Genomic DNA, 20,681 nt, shown 5'->3' on the forward strand with positions numbered 1-20,681 from the left:
ATTTTTCCGGAGCCCATTAAATCCACATGCATCGGGAAATATTGTGTCTGCCTTTTGCCTTGCAGTCATGGAATTACTTGCAAACATTATTTAGGATTATGGCATACAGCCTTAATCAGATGACTTTAATATGGCTTCAATTAGGCTCCAAGAATTCTATGAGGTCCTACTGTATTGGCTTCTTCCATAAGATGCCATGTTACATAGATTGCTTTGCTCCATAATGTGGTGCTGTATAGAGGCATCTTAAAGTGGAGAACGGTGTGCTGACTGATCCATATTACAGAGCAATAGGGACTCTATGGATTAGGCCTCATGCACACGACCGGTTTTTTTTGCGCTCCGCAAAAACGGGTTCCGTAGTTCCGTGATCCGTGTCCGTTTTTTCTTCCGTGGGTCTTCCTTGATTTTTGGAGGATCCATGGACATGAAGGAAAAAGTCGTTTTGGTGTCCGCCTGGCCGTGCGGAGCCAAACGGATCCGTCCTGACTTACAATGCAAGTCAATGGGGACGGATCCGTTTGACGTTGACACAATATGGTGCAATTGCAAACGGATCCATCCCCCATTGACTTTCAATGTAAAGTCAGGAGTCCCTATTATACCATCGGATCAGAGTTTTCTCCAATCCGATGGTACATTTTAACTTGAAGCGTCCCCATCACCTATGTTAAAATATACCATCGGATTTGAGTTATATCGTGAAAACTCATATCCGACAGTATATTCTAACACAGAGGCGTTCCCATAGTGATGGGGACGCTTCAAGTTAGAATATACTAAGAACTATGTACATGACTGCTGCCTGACAGCACCCGATCTCTTACAGGGGGCTGTGATCCGCACAATTAACCCCTCAGGTGCCGCACCTGAGGGGTTAATTGTGCGTATCATAGCCCCCTGTAAGAGATCAGGTGCTGCCAGGCAGGAGGGGGCAGACCCCCCTCCCTCCCCAGTTTTAAATTCATTGGTGGCCAGTGCGGCCCCCCCCCTCCCACTCCTGTATTACATTCATTGGTGGCCAGTGCGGCCCCCCCCTCCCTTCCTCCCCTGTATTACTGTCACGGCTGAGGATGGGGAAAACCCTCAGCCATGCGATGCCACGAGATGTTTGTCGCTGCTCGGCCAGGACAACAGAATAAGGGAGCAGGTCACCTCCTAACGCATCCCTAACCTGACCCTGACTCCTAGCTGCATGAGCCAACCTTGAAGGTAGGAGGGCTCATGCTCAGGAACCTCAGATCCCTACTCACCCTCCGCCGATCCCTGAACTAGGAGCTGGGTAGACCACCTGTTCCTCCTTAATGCGGAGAAACAGGAATCTAAACTGGCCGAGCTGCAAGGGGATATAAACATAAACAGACTATGGATATGGCAGGAGAGTGAAAGACTTCCACCCCTACCTGCCACAGACACACTGACTGGATCCCTGGACACAAGTGCTGAAGTCTACACACAGACATAAAAGGACACAGCACACATAAATACACAGGAAGCCAGAACCATAGCTGCAATAATAACAGACACCACATAACCATAAACTTAACATCACATAACAACATTTATGACCACAAGGGTGGCCCTCACTGGCAGATGGTATAAAGTAGGAGGATGACTCCAGCAGACCATGGCTGAAGTACCCCTCTGACTACTGCTCTCAGCAGAGGCTATATAGGCCCAAGTAGCCACACCCACACAGACACACCCAGTGTTCACACACACAGAAGGGAATTAACCCTTCTCACACCAGGGAAGGGAAGACAGCCACTTAAAGGAGAAAGTGCACACATAACTAAAACCCTGTGCACACCAGACATACAAAAGACACACCTAACAAAGATAGGTTGCCAGGTGCAACCGCATGCACATTGCAGCAAGCTGCCTAGCACCAGCTCAGGCTGCTAAACTGCAAAATAACTACATGTTGCCAGCGGCAACCACAAGTGAGGCAACATACTAGCGGCCCTCACCTGTGGTTGAACAACCAAACCAGACCGCAGGCAACAGCCTGCGGATACAGGAGTCTCGACCGTGACCATGGTCTTGACAATTACATTCATTGGTGGCCCGTGCGGGCCCCCCTCCCTCCCTCCCCTGTATTACATTCATTGGTGGCCAGTGCGGCCCCCCTCTCCCCCCCCCTCCTAATTAAAATCCCCCCCCCCCATCATTGGTGGCAGCGGAGAGTTCCGATCGGAGTCCCAGTTTAATCGCTGGGGCTCCGATCGGTAACCATGGCAACCAGGACGCTACTGCAGTCCTGGCTGCCATGGTTACTTAGCAATTTTAGAAGCATTATACTTACCTTCGCTGTCTGTGGCCGCTCCTCCTACTGGTAAGTGACAGGTCTGTGCGGCGCATTGCTTATAGCACAGACCTTTCACTTACCAGTAGGAGGAGCGCCCGGCCGGTCACAGACATCGCAGGTAAGTATAATGCTTCTAAAATTGCTAAGTAACCATGGCAGCCAGGACTGCAGTAGCGTCCTGGTTGCCATGGTTACCGATTGGAGTCCCAGCGATTAAACTGGGACTCCGATCGGAACTCTCCGCTGCCACCAATGATGGGGGGGGAGATTTTAATTAGGAGGGGGGTAGAGGGGGGGCCGCATTGGCCGCATTGGCCACCAATGAATGTAATACAGGGGGGGGGCCGCACTGGCCACCAATGAATGTAATTCAGGGAAGGGAGGGGGGGGCCGCACTGGCCACCAATGAATGTGTAATACAGGGGAGGGGTTAATTGTGCGGATCACAGCCCCCTGTAAGAGATCGGGTGCTGCCAGGCAGCAGGGGGCAGTCATGTACACAGTTCTTAGTATATTCTAACTTGAAGCGTCCCCATCACTATGGGAACGCCTCTGTGTTAGAATATACTGTCGGATCTGAGTTTTCACGAAGTGAAAACTCAGATCTAAAGAAGCTTTTACACAGACGGATCTGCGGATCCGTCTGTGTGAAAGTAGCCTACGGATCATGGACGTGGATGACAATCTTGTGTGCATCCGTGTTTTTTCACGGACCCATTGACTTGAATGAGTCCGTGAACCGTTGTCCGTCAAAAAAATAGGACAGGTCATATTTTTTTGACGGACAGGAAACACGGATCACGGACGCAAATAAAAAACGGGCATTTTCCGAGTTTTCAACGGACCCATTGAAAGTCAGTGGGTCCGCAGAAAATCACGGAAAATGGAACAACGGACACGGATGCACACAACGGTCGTGTGCATGAGGCCTTAAATGAACTCTAGGATCTCTAAGTTAACAGCTGTACATGCAGAAATTGTCAGACTTAACTAAATGGATTAGGAAATTTTATTTAACATACAGTATGTTCCTGTATACCAAAGCTGAAAGCAGCAGAAACCTGCAGAGCTTTCAATAATGGGTTGAAGCCCATAATTTCACACGATCTTGTAAAAAGTATGGGGGTCATTTATGAACTTATATACGCCAGTTTTCTGGTGTATATCTGTCATAGATAGGACTTTTCCCTGCTCACGCCCGGTCTAAAAAAGTGGATGGGCTGCCAGACCCGTCTCATTTATCATTTTTCACCACAGAAAGAAAATGTTCTAAATCTCCACAAGCAAGGCAGCTGGCGTAGATTTAGACTGGTGGTGGATGTGCCAAAGTTATGTAGAGGCCAGCGCCTCTACATAACTTCAGCAGATCCACCGCCAGCGCATGGTGTTATTATGACCGGCGTCTAAAGATAAATGACCCCCCCATATGTTTTCAAAGCAGCTTATTCTAAAGAAAGAAACAGCAAATATGTGGGAAGAATCAAATATTCAATCATTTACTTACCTTCCAGGTAATTGTGAGCTCGTTTGGTGCCCCTCCTCCACCATTAAGACCTGATGGAGCCACAATTGGTGCTAAAGGGAAATGTTGGGTAGGTATAATCAGGTGTTATACATGCTAGAGTTACAATATTATCTTATATTAATATGAATCTTTATTGTGATTTGTTTTGGAACAAGGGTAGTATAGACCGTCCTGTGATTCTTAGAAATTTCCCTATGAAAGGAGTAACTATAGGAGGTGAAGATATTGATACGTTAATTATCCATGTGCTGTGACATGACTGTGTACATTATCTTTCAGCTTTATCACTCTGCCTATTTCCTGTGTTGTGACATCCCTGCATTAATTATCTCTGTGTTTTAACATCACTGTGTGGATTATCTATGCACTGTCATATCACTATTCATTATCTGGGTATTGTAACATCACTGTGTTAATTATCTATGCACTGTGATATCACTGTGTTCATTACCTGTGTAATGTAGCATCAATATGTTTATTACCTCTGCAGTGTACACTCACCTAAAGAATTATTAGGAACACCATACTAATACGGTGTTGGACTCCCTTTTGCCTTCAGAACGGCCTTAATTCTACGTGGCATTGATTCAACAAGGTGCTGATAGCATTCTTTAGAAATGTTGGCCCATATTGATAGGATAGCATCTTGCAGTTGATGGAGATTTGAGGGATGCACATCCAGGGCACGAAGCTCCCGTTCCACCACATCCCAAAGATGCTCTATTGGGTTGAGATCTGGTGACTGTGGGGGCCATTTTAGTACAGTAAACTCATTGTCATGTTCAAGAAACCAATTTGAAATGATTCGAGCCTTGTGACATGGTGCATTATCCTGCTGTAAGTAGCCATCAGAGGATGGATACATGTTCTCATTCTGTTTACGCCAAATTCGGACCCTACCATTTGAATGTCTCAACAGAAATCGAGACTCATCAGACCAGGCAACATTTTTCCAGTCTTCAACAGTCCAATTTTGGTGAGCTCGTTCAAATTGTAGCCTCTTTTTCCTATTTGTAGTGGAGATGAGTGGTACCCGGTGGGGTCTTCTGCTGTTGTAGCCCATCCGCCTCAAGGTTGTGCGTGTTGTGGCTTCACAAATGCTTTGCTGCATACCTCGGTTGTAACGAGTGGTTATTTCAGTCAACGTTGCTCTTCTATCAGCTTGAATCAGTCGGCCCATTCTGCTCTGACCTCTAGCATCCACAATGCATTTTTGCCCACAGGACTGCCGCATACTGGATGTTTTTCCCTTTTCACACCATTCTTTGTAAACCCTAGAAATGGTTGTGCGTGAAAATCCCAGTAACTGAGCAGATTGTGAAATACTCAGACCGGCCCGTCTGGCACCAACAACCCTGCCACGCTCAAAATTGCTTAAATCACCTTTCTTTCCCATTCTAACATTCAGTTTGGAGTTCAGGAGATTGTCTTGACCAGGACCACCCCCCTAAATGCATTGAAGCAACTGCCATGTGATTGGTTGACTAGATAATTGCATTAATGAGAAATAGAACAGGTGTTCCTAATAATTCTTTAGGTGAGTGTATAATCATTGGGGCTTATTTATCATTTAAGGTTGTTTTTATGTCACTTTTAAGTCTGACTTTGCTCTGTGTGCCTGCACCAAATTTATGAACTGGTGCACCATATTAATATATGTGGCGTGAGTGTAGTGTTGTTTACACCCTTAGGTGTAAAAGTAGACCAGGGGTTTGCCTGGCGTGATATGCAACATTTTAGCGACATTTGGAAAAGTTGCAGATAATAAATGTGCCATAATCCAGGTCTAATCTGGAGTTTTCATTTAGAAAATTTAACTCTTACAGAATTGACATAGAGACAAAAAAAGTTACAAAAACATACTATGGTTCGTAAATAAGCCCCATTGTCTTTTTACCTCTGAACTGTGACATCACTTTGTGTGCTTTATCCTTTGTATTATGAGGCTATTTTTATTTGTCTGTTATGTATTGGGTGCCCTGTGATCTCCTACTTACCCACACTTATCTATATATACACTGCTCAAAAAAATAAAGGGAACACAAAAATAACACATCCTAGATCTGAATTACTTAAATATTTTTCTGAAATACTTTGTTCTTTACATAGTTGAATGTGCTGACAACAAAATCACACAAAAATAAAAAAATGGAAATCAAATTTTTTAACCCATTGAGGTCTGTATTTGGAGTCACACTCAAAATTAAAGTGGAAAAACACACTACAGGCTGATCCAACTTTAAAGTAATGTCCTTAAAACAAGTCAAAATGAGGCTCAGTAGTGTGGCCCCCACATGCCTGTATGACCTCCCTATAACGCCTGTGCATGCTCCTGATGAGGTGGCGGGCGGTCTCCTGAGGGATCTCCTCCCAGACCTGGACTAAAGCATCTGCCAACTCCTGGACAGTTTGTGGTGCAACGTGACATTGGTGGATAGAGCGAGACATGATGTCCCAGATGTGCTCAATTGGATTCAGGTCTGGGGAACGGGCGGGCCAGTCCATAGCATCAATGCCTTCGTCTTGCAGGAACTGCTGACACACTCCAGCCACATGAGGTCTAGCATTGTCTTGCATTAGGAGGAACCCAGGGCCAACCGCACCAGCATATGGTCTCACAATGGGTCTGAGGATCTCATCTCGGTACCTAATGGCAGTCAGGCTACCTCTAGCGAGCACATGGAGGGCTGTGCGGCCCTCCAAAGAAATGCCACCCCCCACCATTACTGACCCAATGCCAAACCGATCATGCTGAAGGATGTTGCAGGCAGCAGAACGTTCTCCACGGCGTCTCCAGACTCTGTCACGTCTGTCACATGTGCTCAGTGGGAACCTGCTTTCATCGGTGAAGAGCACAGGGCGCCAGTGGCGAATTTGCCAATCTTGGTGTTCTCTGGCAAATGCCAAACGTCCTGCACGGTGTTGGGCTGTAAGCACAACCCCCACCTGTGGACGTCGGGCCCTTATATCACCCTCATGGAGTCTGTTTCTGACCGTTTGAGCAGACACATGCACATTTGTGGCCTGCTGGAGGTCATTTTGCAGGGCTCTGGCAGTGCTCCTCCTGTTCCTCCTTGCACAAAGGCGGAGGTAGCGGTCCTGCTGCTGGGTTGTTGCCTTCCTACGGCCTCCTCCACGTCTCCTGATGTACTGGCCTGTCTCCTGGTAGCGCCTCCATGCTCTGGACACTACGCTGACAGACACAGCAAACCTTCTTGCCACAGCTCGCATTGATGTGCCATCCTGGATAAGCTGCACTACCTGAGCCACTTGTGTGGGTTGTAGACTCCGTCTCATGCTACCACTAGAGTGAAAGCACCGACAGCATTCAAAAGTGACCAAAACATCAGCCAGGAAGCATAGGAACTGAGAAGTGGTCTGTGGTTACCACCTGCAGAACCACTCCTTTATTGGGGGTGTCTTGCTAATTGCCTATAACTTCCACCTGTTGTCTATCCCATTTGCACAACAGCATGTGAAATTGATTGTCACTCAGTGTTGCTTCCTAAGTGGACAGTTTTGATTTCACAGAAGTGTGATTGACTTGGAGTTACATTGTGTTGTTTAAGTGTTCCCTTTATTTTTTTGAGCAGTGTATATATATATAAAATTTATTGATAGGCTTTTATTAAAGCAGTTCTCTGGGCTTTTAATATTGATGACCTATCATGCTCGCTGCTGCTATGTCTATGGCAAAGCAGCAGCGCTCATGAAGAGATACGGGAGGTGGCACTTGCACACTATATATATGTGTATCATTGGTAGAGGTAACTTTTGTTAATTAACCAATCACGCCTGGATAGGCGGATTTACTTATTGATTTATATCATATTTTTGAGGGATTTTTCTATCTTTTATTATAGTATACAATAAAGGTTATATTTTAAGGGCATTTTCTTCTGTGACGTCTTTAGATTTATGTGCCCTAATAGTGGAATAGTATCACTGTTCTGTGACATTATCTCTTTCTTGTGGCCTCATTGCTAGCATTATTCCCAAACTGTGACCTCATTGTCTCCTATAGCTCTTTCCTATGTACTATTTCTTTAATGTTTAATATCTATGTACTGTGAGATTACTGTGTTTTTGATTTTCCTGTTTTGTGACATCACTGTACGCATTATCCCCGTCTAACTTGGGTCTCTATTACAAATTTAGCATCAGAGCACTGAAATTTCAAGTTATGCTTCTGATTATATTTTTTGTTATACCTTACATGAAATATAACTTGGAGCACACCTTGTTGATGAATCTACTGGTTCAGGGCAGACAAGACATTGTTTTCACACATTGTTTTCTAGCTTTAGAAAGTGACTACAAAATTTTCTTAGCTAAGTTGCACCAGTGTTGGAAAAAATGGTGCAAGGCATTTATAGGCATATTTTTCAATATATTAATGGCGGAAAAAGAGTATAATTACACACATAAATCTGACCATTCGTTAAAGGTACATATTTGATGACCATTTTTTATTGCATTGCATCAATTATTCCATTACAAAATTCCATTTGGCTTTCATTTTGTGGCGTTTGACTTCTGCAGCTTGCATGTATTTTAGCACATAGCATACTGCAGAATGATTTTCACTGCTAAATCCATCAGAGATGCTTAACGCTCTTCTCTTGTCCCTCTCTCTCCATTAAGTGATCATCTAGCTGAATTCTGATTAGATGAATAGAAGCCAAAACACTTGTTTAATTAATATCAATTTAAAAATGTTTTTATGGCATAATTAAAGAATCACCACCACCAAAATTTCTATTCTCTCACCTTCTATTCTCTTACATTATATCTTTTTTTTTTTTGCGAGAGTGCTTCTTAAATACAAAGCAATAACACAATATTGTGATCAAAGGTATACATATCCTTTAAAGGGAACCTGTCACCGGGATTTTGTGTATAGAGCTGAGGACATGGGTTGCTAGATGGCCGCTAGCACATCCGCAATACCCAGTCCCCATAGCTCTGTGTGCTTTTATTGTGTAAAAAAAAATGATTTGATACATATGCAAATTAACCTGAGAGGAGTCCTGTACGTGAGATGAGTCGGGGACAGGACTCATCTCAGGTTAATTTGCATATGTATCAAATCGGGTTTTTTACACAATAAAAGCACACAGAGCTATGGGGACTGGGTATTGCGGATGTGCTAGCGGCCATCTAACAACCCATGTCCTCAGCTCTATACACAAAATCCCGGTGACAGGTTCCCTTTAAATATTTAGACCCACATCTGCGGACGAACTGCGGCACTTCCGTTATTTTGTTGTTCTGCTCTTCTAAAAGAAGAGTGGAAATGACTTGTGCTGGTGTGAACATACCCATACTGATGACCTATCCTCAGGACAGGCCATCAATATTAGATTGGTAGGGGTGTGATGGAAAAGGCCATCAGTATTAAAAAGTTGGATATCACCTTTAATATAACTAAGCAGATATTATACAATAATGTGGAACAAATGATTCGATACTAGGTGTATCCATTCATAGCCAATAGTATACCAGTGCAGAACATAGGAAAGATTGCATTCATTTACTCACCTGCCTCTTTTGTTCTTATTATGGCTGACGGAAAACTGGGTTCTCCAGCTCCTAAAATATTGCTAGCCACAACTCGGAACTGATAGTCAGTCCATGGTGTGAGTCCCACCACTAAAGCTGATTCTGCATTTCCCTCCACAGTGGCAGGATCTATATACAGAAGGGACATTGCAAGTTCACATAGATAAACCAAAGAAAAGTTTTAAATCCTTAAATATATTGGGAAAATGGCAAGACGAGGTGTAATCCTGATTTACAAAGTAATATTTTCTAAATGCTTGTTCTAGCCTCAGTTGCATATAGGCTATATTGTCTGCTGATTTTCATACTTGAACACCAAGACAAGTAATGGATAAACATAGGTAACATCACTCTGAGTAATAAACCAGACCAAAAAATATGTCATTATGTCCGACAAATGGTAATATCCAGGTTCAGGAACAGATGGCTCAAATTTCTGAGAAGAAAAGCATCAGGGGGATTATTTAATGGAAGGAAGAGAAAGGGTGACAGGAGGGAGGGTATGAGGTAATCTGAGTGGAGTGAGAAGAGATGGAGCACAGCTAAGATGTTTTCTATCAGTCACCGGAAATACCGTAACCATTACACAGGTGCCACGATCTAGTCTAAAGAGATTGAGAAGCACAGAAAAGTGTTGGAGGTGATCATAAAATAGCTGGATATTTCTTAGTAGGTATCGAAGTTCTGAAGCTAAATCCCACCAGGAATGGGTACGAATGGTAGTTACATAGCTGCTGAAAAGGCCATCAATTTTCATTAAGTTCATCTGCTTAAAGGCTTGTTCACATCTCGTTTTTACTGTACTCTTGCTTTTATTGCACAAGTGAATAAATTTAGACATAGAGTAAAAAATGTACAGAAACTTATGGGATTTTGTGGTTAGCCATCTTTGTTTAATGTATAGGTTTGACAGATATGCATACCTTTCAATACATTTGAGTCTGTTTTTTAAAGATTTGAAATGTATCAAAGGAAGTAGGAAGTATCTGGATAAAAAAAGATATGCTTAATGGATGGAAACATATTGTCTTATGTTTCCATTCGTCTCTTATTCCATGCAATGTATACATTTCTATACTTTTTTGCAGGACAGAAAAGTGTGGTATGCTATGTTTGCCCAATTATAGTCTATGGGTACATCGAGCCAAATGTGCATAAATGAGCATAATGGATGCTTAAAATACAAGATCTGTTTTTTTCTTAATTTTTCTGTTCTTCTGATGAACCAAAAGAATGGAAAAATAAACGGTGATGTAAACCTGGCCTAATTGTGGATAAAAGCTGAGTTATTGTACTCTGAAAGTCACACACACAACCTGAGACAGGTATAAATTTTTCAATTTGCCTGAAATTGCTGGCGACTGGAGTCACCCTGCAGCCAGGGTTGTGAAGATCAAGCTTTCCACTTCTAAAATCACCTAGTTACACTGACCTGTCCGAGCCGTTTTCCACTCTTCCATTTCTGGCTCCTTCACCTCCACTGTATAACGACTGATTGGGTTATGATTATCAAACCCTCGACTCCAGCTCAATTGGATACTTGTTTCCTTTGCATTTCTTGCAACCACACCTCCTGGAGGTCCAGGGGGGCCTAAATGAAGCAACCACATATATGTTCTGTACATCATAACAAGTATATATTCTAAACCTATTTAATCAGTGAGCGCATATTGTAAAGGTCTTTAAAACAAACATCTGGTTTTATCTTGTGAGGTAAAAATATCCAAACTTGGCCAATATTTGTGTAAAATTTGTAATAGAAAAACAGTTTGCTTTATTCAGAGCTTAGTAGCTATTTATTCTCCATGTGTTCCATATAGTTTCACTAATATAAATTTAAACTAGGTTAAATGTGGAGTTCCACTGTAATTAGGAAAGCTGGAGGGAAATTCGAACAGTAAATAAAAACCTGTTTTAAGGTAAGTTGAACATTATTTCTGAACACCAGTCTTCAAGTACCCATGATATGATCTTGATGACACATGTAAAGAGTTATTTCTAATTAGGAGGCATCTACTAGGAAGAAGGTTCACTTATATTGCTATAGCTCTTGATGCATCATATTTAACAGAGTATTTGGGTTCTGCAGATAGAGCTTATTCATTGTGTAATTAAAAGTTATACAATTCTCCAGTATAATGCTGTCATTCAATAGGAACCTATTAAAACCTCCAGTAGATACAAATCTGTTCTGGTCATGTGATGGACAAACATAGCTATGATAACATTATAGTAAAGAACAGTGCGACTGTGTGTCCGTTATATGGCCAGGACAGATTTGTATCTACTACAAGTAAACAATGACGTTTCTCACTGAGTGACTGCAAGCAGAGATCTTTAAAATCATTAAGAAGTGATAAATAAAGTCTATTGGAAAATTATATAACTTAAACTGGTTTTCCGAGACTTTATTACTGATGACATATCCTCAAGTTAGGTCATCAGTATCTGATCAGTGGGTGTCCGACACCCAGGACCCCTGCCAATTAGCAGTTTGAAAAGGCACCAGCACTCGCAGTAGCACAGCGGACTTCTTTAAGCTTTCCGTAGGCCATGTGATATCACATTCCTCGTTCACGTGGCCAAGGACAGTGATGTCTAAACCTCCGGCACTCCAGCTCTAATAAAACTACAACTCCCAAGATATACACTTGCTTGGCTGTTCTCAGAAATCCATAGAAGTGAATAGAGCATGCCGGGAGTCGTAATTTCACCACAGCTGGAGTGCCGGAGGTTAGCCATCACTGGCCTAGGCGGAGCTCAGCCCCATTGAATTGAATGAGGCTGAGCTGCAATACCAAGCATAGCTACTATCAAATGTACAGCGCTGTGCTTGGTGAGCAGGGAGAAGGCTGTGGCACTCTTTGGAGGGCCGGTGCCTTCTCAAACAGCTGATCGGCGGGGGTTCCAGGTGTCAGACCCCCACTGATCAGATACTGATGACCTATCCAGAGGATGTAAAGTCTCATAAAACCCTTTAATTATATTGCTAAAAAGCAGTGGAATATTACAATATTGGGGATTTGGAAGGCTGCCCGGAGCGCAAATCTCCAGCGAGCCCCATGACTGCCCATACCACCCACCATCTTAACAGACATCATATCAATGAGAAGCAGTCTGTGACTGCACTGCCACTGGCCAGGCTCCCTGATTTTGGTTATTGAGACACAGACACTGTCCCGCAAGGCCTGCATGTTAAGGTTGTGCCCTATGTTGCATATCTATGTAGTAAGCGTGATCCTGTTATCATATCTACTGTATGTAGTAAGCTTGGTTCTGTTATCGTATCTATCTAGTGTTAGACTTGTGGAGGGTCCCACATTCTTCAACATCCAGGGCCCATGGTAGCCTTACCGATCCTCTGCTAAAGAAACATCAAAAATGCAAACACCATGCTTACCTCGCACAAGGAGAGAAGCAGAAGCTGAGGCTCGGTCCACCACAGTCTGAGCTGTACATCTGTATTTCCCAGCATGCCTTAATTTAGTATTAATAATGTGAAGGTCCCCAACTGATTCATCCTGCAAAAAGGGGTGCAAGTGTTGCCATCAGTGTAATACAAGGTAAGCCATTCAGACATTACAGTTTATATAGTTGGTCATTCTGGCCACATATGTACAGTTGAAACCAGAAGTTTACATACGCTATATAAAAAGACACATATGCATGTTTTTCTCAATATCTGACATGAAATCAGAATAAACCTTTCCTGTTTTTGGTCAATTAGGATTACCATAATTATTATTATTTGTCAAATGTCAGAATAATGAGAGAGAGAATGTTTTAAGGCATGTTTATTACTTTCTGCAATGTCAAAAGTTTGCATACACTAAGATTACTATGCTTTTAGACTATTCTGTACTGCCGATATGATGGTGTTAAGTTATAACCCTCCACAATGGCAGACCTGGTTCTGTGCAGGAATTGTTGTGCTTTTATTTCAGGTTCCACTCTTCAGAGGTTTGGATACTGTCTGATCTGTAGACAGCTCTCCATAATGCAGCAGGAAATTACCTTTTTGAAATATGAGGTTTTTAAATTAACCACTAAACAAACTCAGGCTGAGAACATTGCAATGCCACTGCCACAGAGGCCCCCTAGAATAGGGAGATGGGTTACTGTAGGTTCTGGTAGACTGAGAGTTGTGGATAGAAGGCATGTCCCACAGTCTGTGGCTCTCCATAATTCATTTGCAGCACTTTCAGAGTGCAAGAGCAACATGGAGGATGGCTCAAGCACAGTGGGTGAGAAACAATCATCTCCCATGCCTAAAGTATGCAAGACTGCAGCCAAAGACAAAAAGGAGAAGGCGAGGATTGATAGTAAGCAGCTGTTGGTGGGCGATTCCATCATAAGAGGTGTGAAGTTTGAGGAGAGTGGTGTTGTGAGATGTCTCCCTGGTGCTACCGCTAGCAGGGATAGACGACGGATCGTTAATATTGTTAGGCAAGCAAAGCAGGAAAGGGAAGTGGATGTTATTCTCCATCTTGGGACAAACGATCTGGCTTGCAATGAGGTTTCAAAGGTGAAAGAAGCTTTTCACACACTTGGAAAGGATATACAGGAGGTTGCATCAACTGTTTCATTCTCTGCAGTTTTGCCTGTGCATAACCTTCAGCATGACAGGAAGATGCGCATTAAGGAATTCAATGTATGGCTTGGTGAATGGTGTCTGAACCAAGGGTTTGGCTTTGTGTCTCATGTTAGCTCTTGTTGGAATGGAAAAGAACTGTACAAGAAAGATGGTTTGCACCTTTCTCTCAAGGAACGAATGTCCTCGGTGAACAGTTCCAGGTATTTGCTAAGAAGCATTTAAACTAGGAAAGGGGGGCAAAAGAGTGATAATCCAGCAGTCCAACTGCCCCCCGAAACAATGCCAGAAAAGGGCAGTAGCACAAAGGTTAAGAAATGACAAGCTCAGAGTCTTGTCTACAAATGCTCGCAGTCTAGGAAATAAAATCAATGAACTTGAGGCTATAATGGCATCTGAGAATATAGATGTAGTGGCTGTTACTGAGACGTGGTTCAAGGGGAGTAATGACTGGGATATATCAATACCAGGGTTCTCTCTATACAGGAAAGACAGAGAAGGCAAGAAGGGGGGAGGGGTGGCCCTGTATGTGAAAGATAACCTAAAATCTAATTTGATACAAGTTAGTGAGAACAATTTAGAGTCAGTTTGGGTTACCGTGCAGCTTGATAATCATAAGGCAACTCGTGTAGGTGTGATATATAGACCACCTAGCCAAGTCAAAGAATTAGATGATCTACTAGTTGAGGAAATAGCTAAAATGACATTGAAGGGGGAAGTTATCATTATGGGAGACTTCAATCTTCCAGATGTAAACTGGAAAACCAAAATAGCTAGTTCTGCCAGGAGTACAGATATTCTAAATTCCCTACTGGATTATCTCTACAGCAAGTAGTGGAGGAGCCAACCCGGAAGGAGGCCATTTTAGATTTAGTATTCACAAATGGGAATTTGGTATCTGATATTACTGTAGGGGAAAGCTTGGGATCTAGTGATCACCAGTCAGTGTGGTTTACTATAAGTACAGTGACTGAGTCACACCACACAAAAACAAAAGTTTTAGATTTTAGAAAAACAGACTTTTCTAAAATTAGATTAGTGGTATACAAGTCCCTATCAGACTGGAACAGTTTCATTGGAGTCCAGGAGAAATGGGACTACTTAAAAGTGGCACTATTGAAGGCAACAGAAAATTGCATTAGGCTTGTCAGTAAAAGCAAAAAAGGAAGAGACCACTGTGGTACTCAGCAGAAAGTGGCCAAAATCATTAAAAACAAAAAGATAGCATTTAGGAATTATAAAAAAAAACAAAACGAGGATGACAGACAAATTTATAAGATTAGGCAGAGAGAGGCCAAACAAGTTATAAGAGCTTCCAAAGCACAGGCAGAAGAGAAATTAGCTCAGTCAGGAAAAAAAGGCCAGAAGGCATTCTTCAGATACATAAATGAAAAAAGGAAACTAAAACAAGGAATTACCAAATTAAAAACAAAAGAAGGAATGTATATAGAAGAAGATAAAGAACTAGCTGACTGCCTCAATGAATATTTCTGTTCAGTTTTTACAAAGGAAAATGAAGGAGAAGGACCTCAGTTAGGAAAGAAGTCTAATGAATCTTTTGATGCATGTGTCTTTACAGAGGAAGAGGTTCTAAGTCAGCTGTCTAAAATTAATACAAATAAGTCACAGGGGCCTGATGGGATACACCCAAAGCTATTAAAAGAGCTCAGCGTTGAACTAGCAAAACCATTAACAGATTTATTTAACCAATCGCTGGCAACAGGAGTCGTCCAGAAGATTGGAAATTAGCAAATGTTGTGCCCATCATAAGAAAGGTAGTAGGGAGGAATCGGTGCAACTATAGGCCAGTAAGCCTGACACAATAGTGGGGAAATTAATGGAAACCATACTTAAGGAGAGGATTGTGGAACATCTAAAATCCCATGGAATGAAAGATGAAAAACAGCATGGGTTTACTTCAGGGAGATCATGTCAAACTAATCTTATTGATTTTTTTCGATTGGGTGACTAAAATAATAGATGGAGGAGGTGCAGTAGACATCGCTTATCTAGACTTTAGTAAGGCTTTTGATACTGTCCCACATAGAAAGCTTATCAATAAAGTGCAGTCTTTGGGCTTGGACTCCCATATTGTTGAATGGATTAGGCAGTGGCTGAGGGACAGGCAACAGAGGGTTGTAGTCAATGGAGTATATTCAGACCAAGGTCTTGTTACCAGTGGTGTACCTCAGGGATCTGTTCTGGGACCCATATTGTTTAATATCTTTATCAGCGAAATTGCAGAGGCCTCGATGGTAAGGTGTGTCTTTTTGCTGATGACACAAAGATTTGTAACAGGGTTGATGTTCCTGGAGGGATACACCAAATGGAAAAGGACTTAGGAAAACTAGAGGAATGGTCAAAAATATGGCAACTAAAATTTAATGTTGATAAGTGCAAGATAATGCACCTGGGCCCGTAAAAAACCCAAGAGCAGAATATAAAATCAGTGATACAGTCCTACCTCAGTATCTGAGGAAAGGGATTTAGGGGTCATTATTTCAGAAGACTTAAAGGCAGGCAGACAATGTCATAGAGCAGCAGGAAATGCTAGCAGAATGCTTGGGTGTATAGGGAGAGGCATTACTAGTAGAAAGAGGGAGGTGCTCATGCCGCTCTACAGAGCACTAGTGAGACCTCATTTGGAGTATTGTGCTCAGTACTGGAGACCAATATCTCCAGAAGGATATTGATACTTTGGAGAGAGTTCAGAGAAGAGCTACTAAACTGGTACATGGATTGCAGGATAAAACTTACCAGGAAAGATTAAAGGAACTTAACATGTATAGCTTGGAAGAAAGACGAGACAGAGGGGATATGATAGAAACTTTTAAATACATAAAGGGAATCAACAAAGTAAAAGAGGAGAGAATATTTAAAAGAAGAAAAACTGCTACAAGAGGACATAGTTTTAAATTAGAGGGGCAAAGGTTTAAAAGTAATATCAGGAAGTATTACTTTACTGAGAGAGTAGTGGATGCATGGAATAGCCTTCTGCAGGAAGCGGTAGCTGCAAATACAGTGGAGGAGTTTAAGCATGCATGGGATAGGCATAAGGCCATCCTTCATATAAGATAGGGCCAGGGGCTATCCATAGTATTTAGTATATTGGGCAGACTGGATGGGCCAAATGGTTCTTATCTGCCGACACATTCTATGTTTCTATGTTTCTATGTGTTTGGAAGCTTCTGTTTGTTGGCGACATCTGAGTTAATTAGAGACACACCTGTGGATGTATTTAAATGCACACCTGAAACACACTGCTTCTTTGTGTAGCATCATGGGAAAGTCTAAAGAAATCAGCCAAGATATCAGGAAGACAATTGTGGACTTGCACAAGTCTGGCTCAACTTTGGATGCAATTTCAAGATACCTGAAGGTGCCTCGTTCATCTGTACAAACAATTATTTGCAAGTACAAACAAAATGGAAATGTCCAGCCATCATACCGCTCAGGAAGGAGACGGGTTCTGTGTCCCAGAGATGAACGTGCTTTGGTCCGACATGTTCATATCAACCCAAGAACAAAAGCAAAAGACCTTGTGAAGATGATTGCGGAAGCTGGTAAGATTGTGTCAATATCCACAGTGAAACTAGTACTGTATCAACATGGGCTGAAAGGCCACTCTGCCAGGAAGAAGCCATTACTCCAAAAGAAACATAAAAAAGCCAGATTAATGTTTGCAAATGCACACAGGAACAAAGACCAAATTTTTTGCAGACATGTCCTGTGGTCTGACGAAACTAAAAGGGGAGTTATTGTAAAATCCACCCTAAAGGGTATTGTTTTTATCGTTGTCTTCTTTTTGTGTCATAAAGAAAATTAATAAAAATGATTTAATAAAAATAAAAAATAAATTAACTTTTTGGCCATAATGACCATCGTTTCGTTTGGAGGAAAAAGGGAGAAGCTTGGAACCCTAGGAACACCATCCCAACTGTGAAACACGGGGATGGCAGTATCATGTTGTGGGGTTGTTTTGCTGCAGGAGGTACTGGTGCACTTCACAAAATAGATGGCATCATGAGGAAAGAAGATTATGTGGAAATATTGAAGCAACATCTCAAGACATCAGCCAGGAAGTTAAACCTTGGGCAGAAATGGGTCTTACAAATGGACAATGACCCGAAGCATACTGCCAAACTGGTTATAAAGTGGCTTAAGGATAACAAAGTCATTGTTTTGGCGTGGCCATCACAAATTTATGGGCAAAGCTGAAAAGGCTGGTGCAAGCAAGGCGACCAACAAACATGGCTCAGTTACACCAGTTTTGTCAGGAGGAATGGGCCCAAATTCCGACCAACTATTGTGAGAAGCTTTTGGAAGGATATCTAAAACATTTGACCCAAGTCATACAGTTTAAGAGAAATGGTACCAAATATTAATGAAATGTATGTAAACTTTTGACTTTGCAGAAAGTAATAAAAATGCCTTAAAACATTCTCTCTCTCTCTCTCTCTCTCTCTCTCTCTCATTATTCTGGCATTTGGCAAATAATAATTATGGTAATTCTAATTGACCAAAAACAGGAAAGGTTTATTCTGATTTCATGTCAGATATTGAGAAGAAAATGCATATGTGTCTTTTTATATAGTGTATGTAAACTTCTGGTTTCAACTGTAGGTACACAGCATGGTTGAAAGTAAATACTGTATTGTATGTAAAATATATGAATTAATGTAGAACAAATCATCAATTTACTAGGAACCAACCTTTAACTAAACATAGACTTCACCATTTCACTCACAATGTCCTATAATTAGTCTGACAGAATGCATGATGAGTTTTCTTAACCTACCTCAAATGGTCACTAACTGCGGCACTGAGCAGGTGACTGTAGGATTTTCTCCAGTCCCAGAAATTTCAGCTAGAATTTGACTATGTTTTACAGAGGTACTCCTGCTGGAGATTGTGGAGGAGCTTGCTTCTTGGCACTCTTGTCGGAGTGGAAAAGGTTTAACATAAGTACACTGCAGGTCAAGGTATGGGAGGGGTTAACATATGTATTGATGCCACAATGCCTGGTTCCTATGGTTTTGCTAAGCTGAACTTGGGTAACCTTAGGGTTCTGTGGCTCATTAAACTATGGGGGACCTGGGTTCTCCTGTTGCACCATAGAAATGGTAAAATGGAACTATAAACAACTGTGTGCAGCTGCCATTTCACTGTGTCTTTCATAAGGATTGTGCACCAAGACCATCATCATCACTATTTTGTCCCTATGGAAATTAATTGTCCATTGACCCCAAATTCCAGCACCATCAAGCAAATCTATGTGAAATGGGTGAAAACCCCCAGACAAAGGTACGCCGAAACTCACGTTGGGGTCGCGCCCACCGTTGACCACAATTGCAAATGGGTGAGTTTGAATATTGGTATTAGTTTTTTATACTCTGGTCTAAACACAGTTTATTACTATTTATTCTGGAACTATTCATAGCTATTGTTGTTTACAGGGTACTATCCCAGTGGGTGTAGTCCAGACCATACATTATAATATACACACCTTTCCATATTCACCCCCATTTGTAAATGATGTGGTCTCTGGAGGATGCTTTTACTGCCACCTGTCCTTGCATCATGTGATTTTTAATAAAAACTTTTTTTTTTATACACAATGAAGCTTTATTATATTTTATGGGTACTGTTTTGGGCTAGTTTCTTCTTTGTAGGTTGCCTGAAACCTAATGCAGTTCATGTAGATATAGAATAAGCATATTGTATACATACATAAATCAGGACATGATTGTGATATATGAAAGTAAGTGTTAGGTGTCCCTCACCCAGAAACTTTTGATAATGTCTTCCTCCTTCTCAAAGTTTATGGGCATTCCATCCAGCTCCCACGTAAAGGTGAGATCCATGGTAGGATCATGGGAGGCATGGCACTGCAGTGTATCACTATCCCCCTCGTTGATGTCTGATCCTGAAGGGGCCCAAAGTAATTTCTTGTGGCATCTGTAAAATAAAAATAGTTGGTCCTCTGTCATCTTTAACAGAAAGCACTGTATGTTAGTCTTATGAAGCAGCAAAAGTATCCTACATTGTCATGTAGATGGTTACTAAGCAAAAAAAGGCACAGCGGAAATTGTATCTATGTATGACAGTTTCATTCACAAATACATTGAAGAAATATGGCATTTAGGGTAAACGTCATTTAAGAAGCCCCTGAGTCTATAAATGTGCCAAAAATGGAGGTTGGGGCTTCAAAGTTTACAAGTGTGGCTGATTAATTGATGGAAAAAAAACTAGAAAAGTGTTGGAATTCCAATGCCAGATCGTTTATTCTTTATCATTGCCTTTTGACCTGTAAGTTAAAATGTACCCTAAGGAAAATTTGGATGTCTTGGTACTACAAAAACTGGTCTTTGCCTATTGTGATTTGTTTTGCCTTCTTCAGGATCAACATTGCAAGATAATACATTGAACTAGAAGGGCTTGTCTTTTTTCAGTTTTTCTATGTATATTTTCCACTAGCCTTATTGATATACAGTACAGACCAAAAGTTTGGACATCCTTCTCATTCAAAGAGTTTTCTTTATTTTCATGACTATGAAAATTTGTAGATTCACACTGAAGGCATCAAAACTATGAATTAACACATGTGGAATTATATACATAACAAACAAGTGTGAAACAACTGAAAATATGTCATATTCTAGGTTCTTCAAAGTAGCCACCTTTTGCTTTGATTA

At 41.7% G+C, this 20,681-nt stretch overlaps 1 protein-coding gene across 1 annotated transcript in view; it reads right to left on the reverse strand.

Annotated features, from left to right (window-relative positions):
* The window catches only part of CNTN2 (contactin 2), an 88,885-nt gene that overhangs the window by 4,345 nt on the left and 63,859 nt on the right, over positions 1-20,681 (reverse strand). Inside the window, exons 12-16 of the mRNA XM_040422180.1 lie at positions 19,770-19,934; positions 12,796-12,916; positions 10,828-10,986; positions 9,375-9,524; positions 3,813-3,883 (exon numbers count right to left, since the gene is read on the reverse strand). Coding sequence (XP_040278114.1) covers positions 3,813-3,883; positions 9,375-9,524; positions 10,828-10,986; positions 12,796-12,916; positions 19,770-19,934 — 666 coding nt within the window. The remainder of the gene's footprint in view (positions 1-3,812; positions 3,884-9,374; positions 9,525-10,827; positions 10,987-12,795; positions 12,917-19,769; positions 19,935-20,681) is intronic.

The sequence above is a fragment of the Bufo bufo genome, chromosome 3, assembly GCF_905171765.1.
Source record: "Bufo bufo chromosome 3, aBufBuf1.1, whole genome shotgun sequence".
Classification (NCBI taxonomy): Eukaryota; Metazoa; Chordata; class Amphibia; order Anura; family Bufonidae; genus Bufo; species Bufo bufo.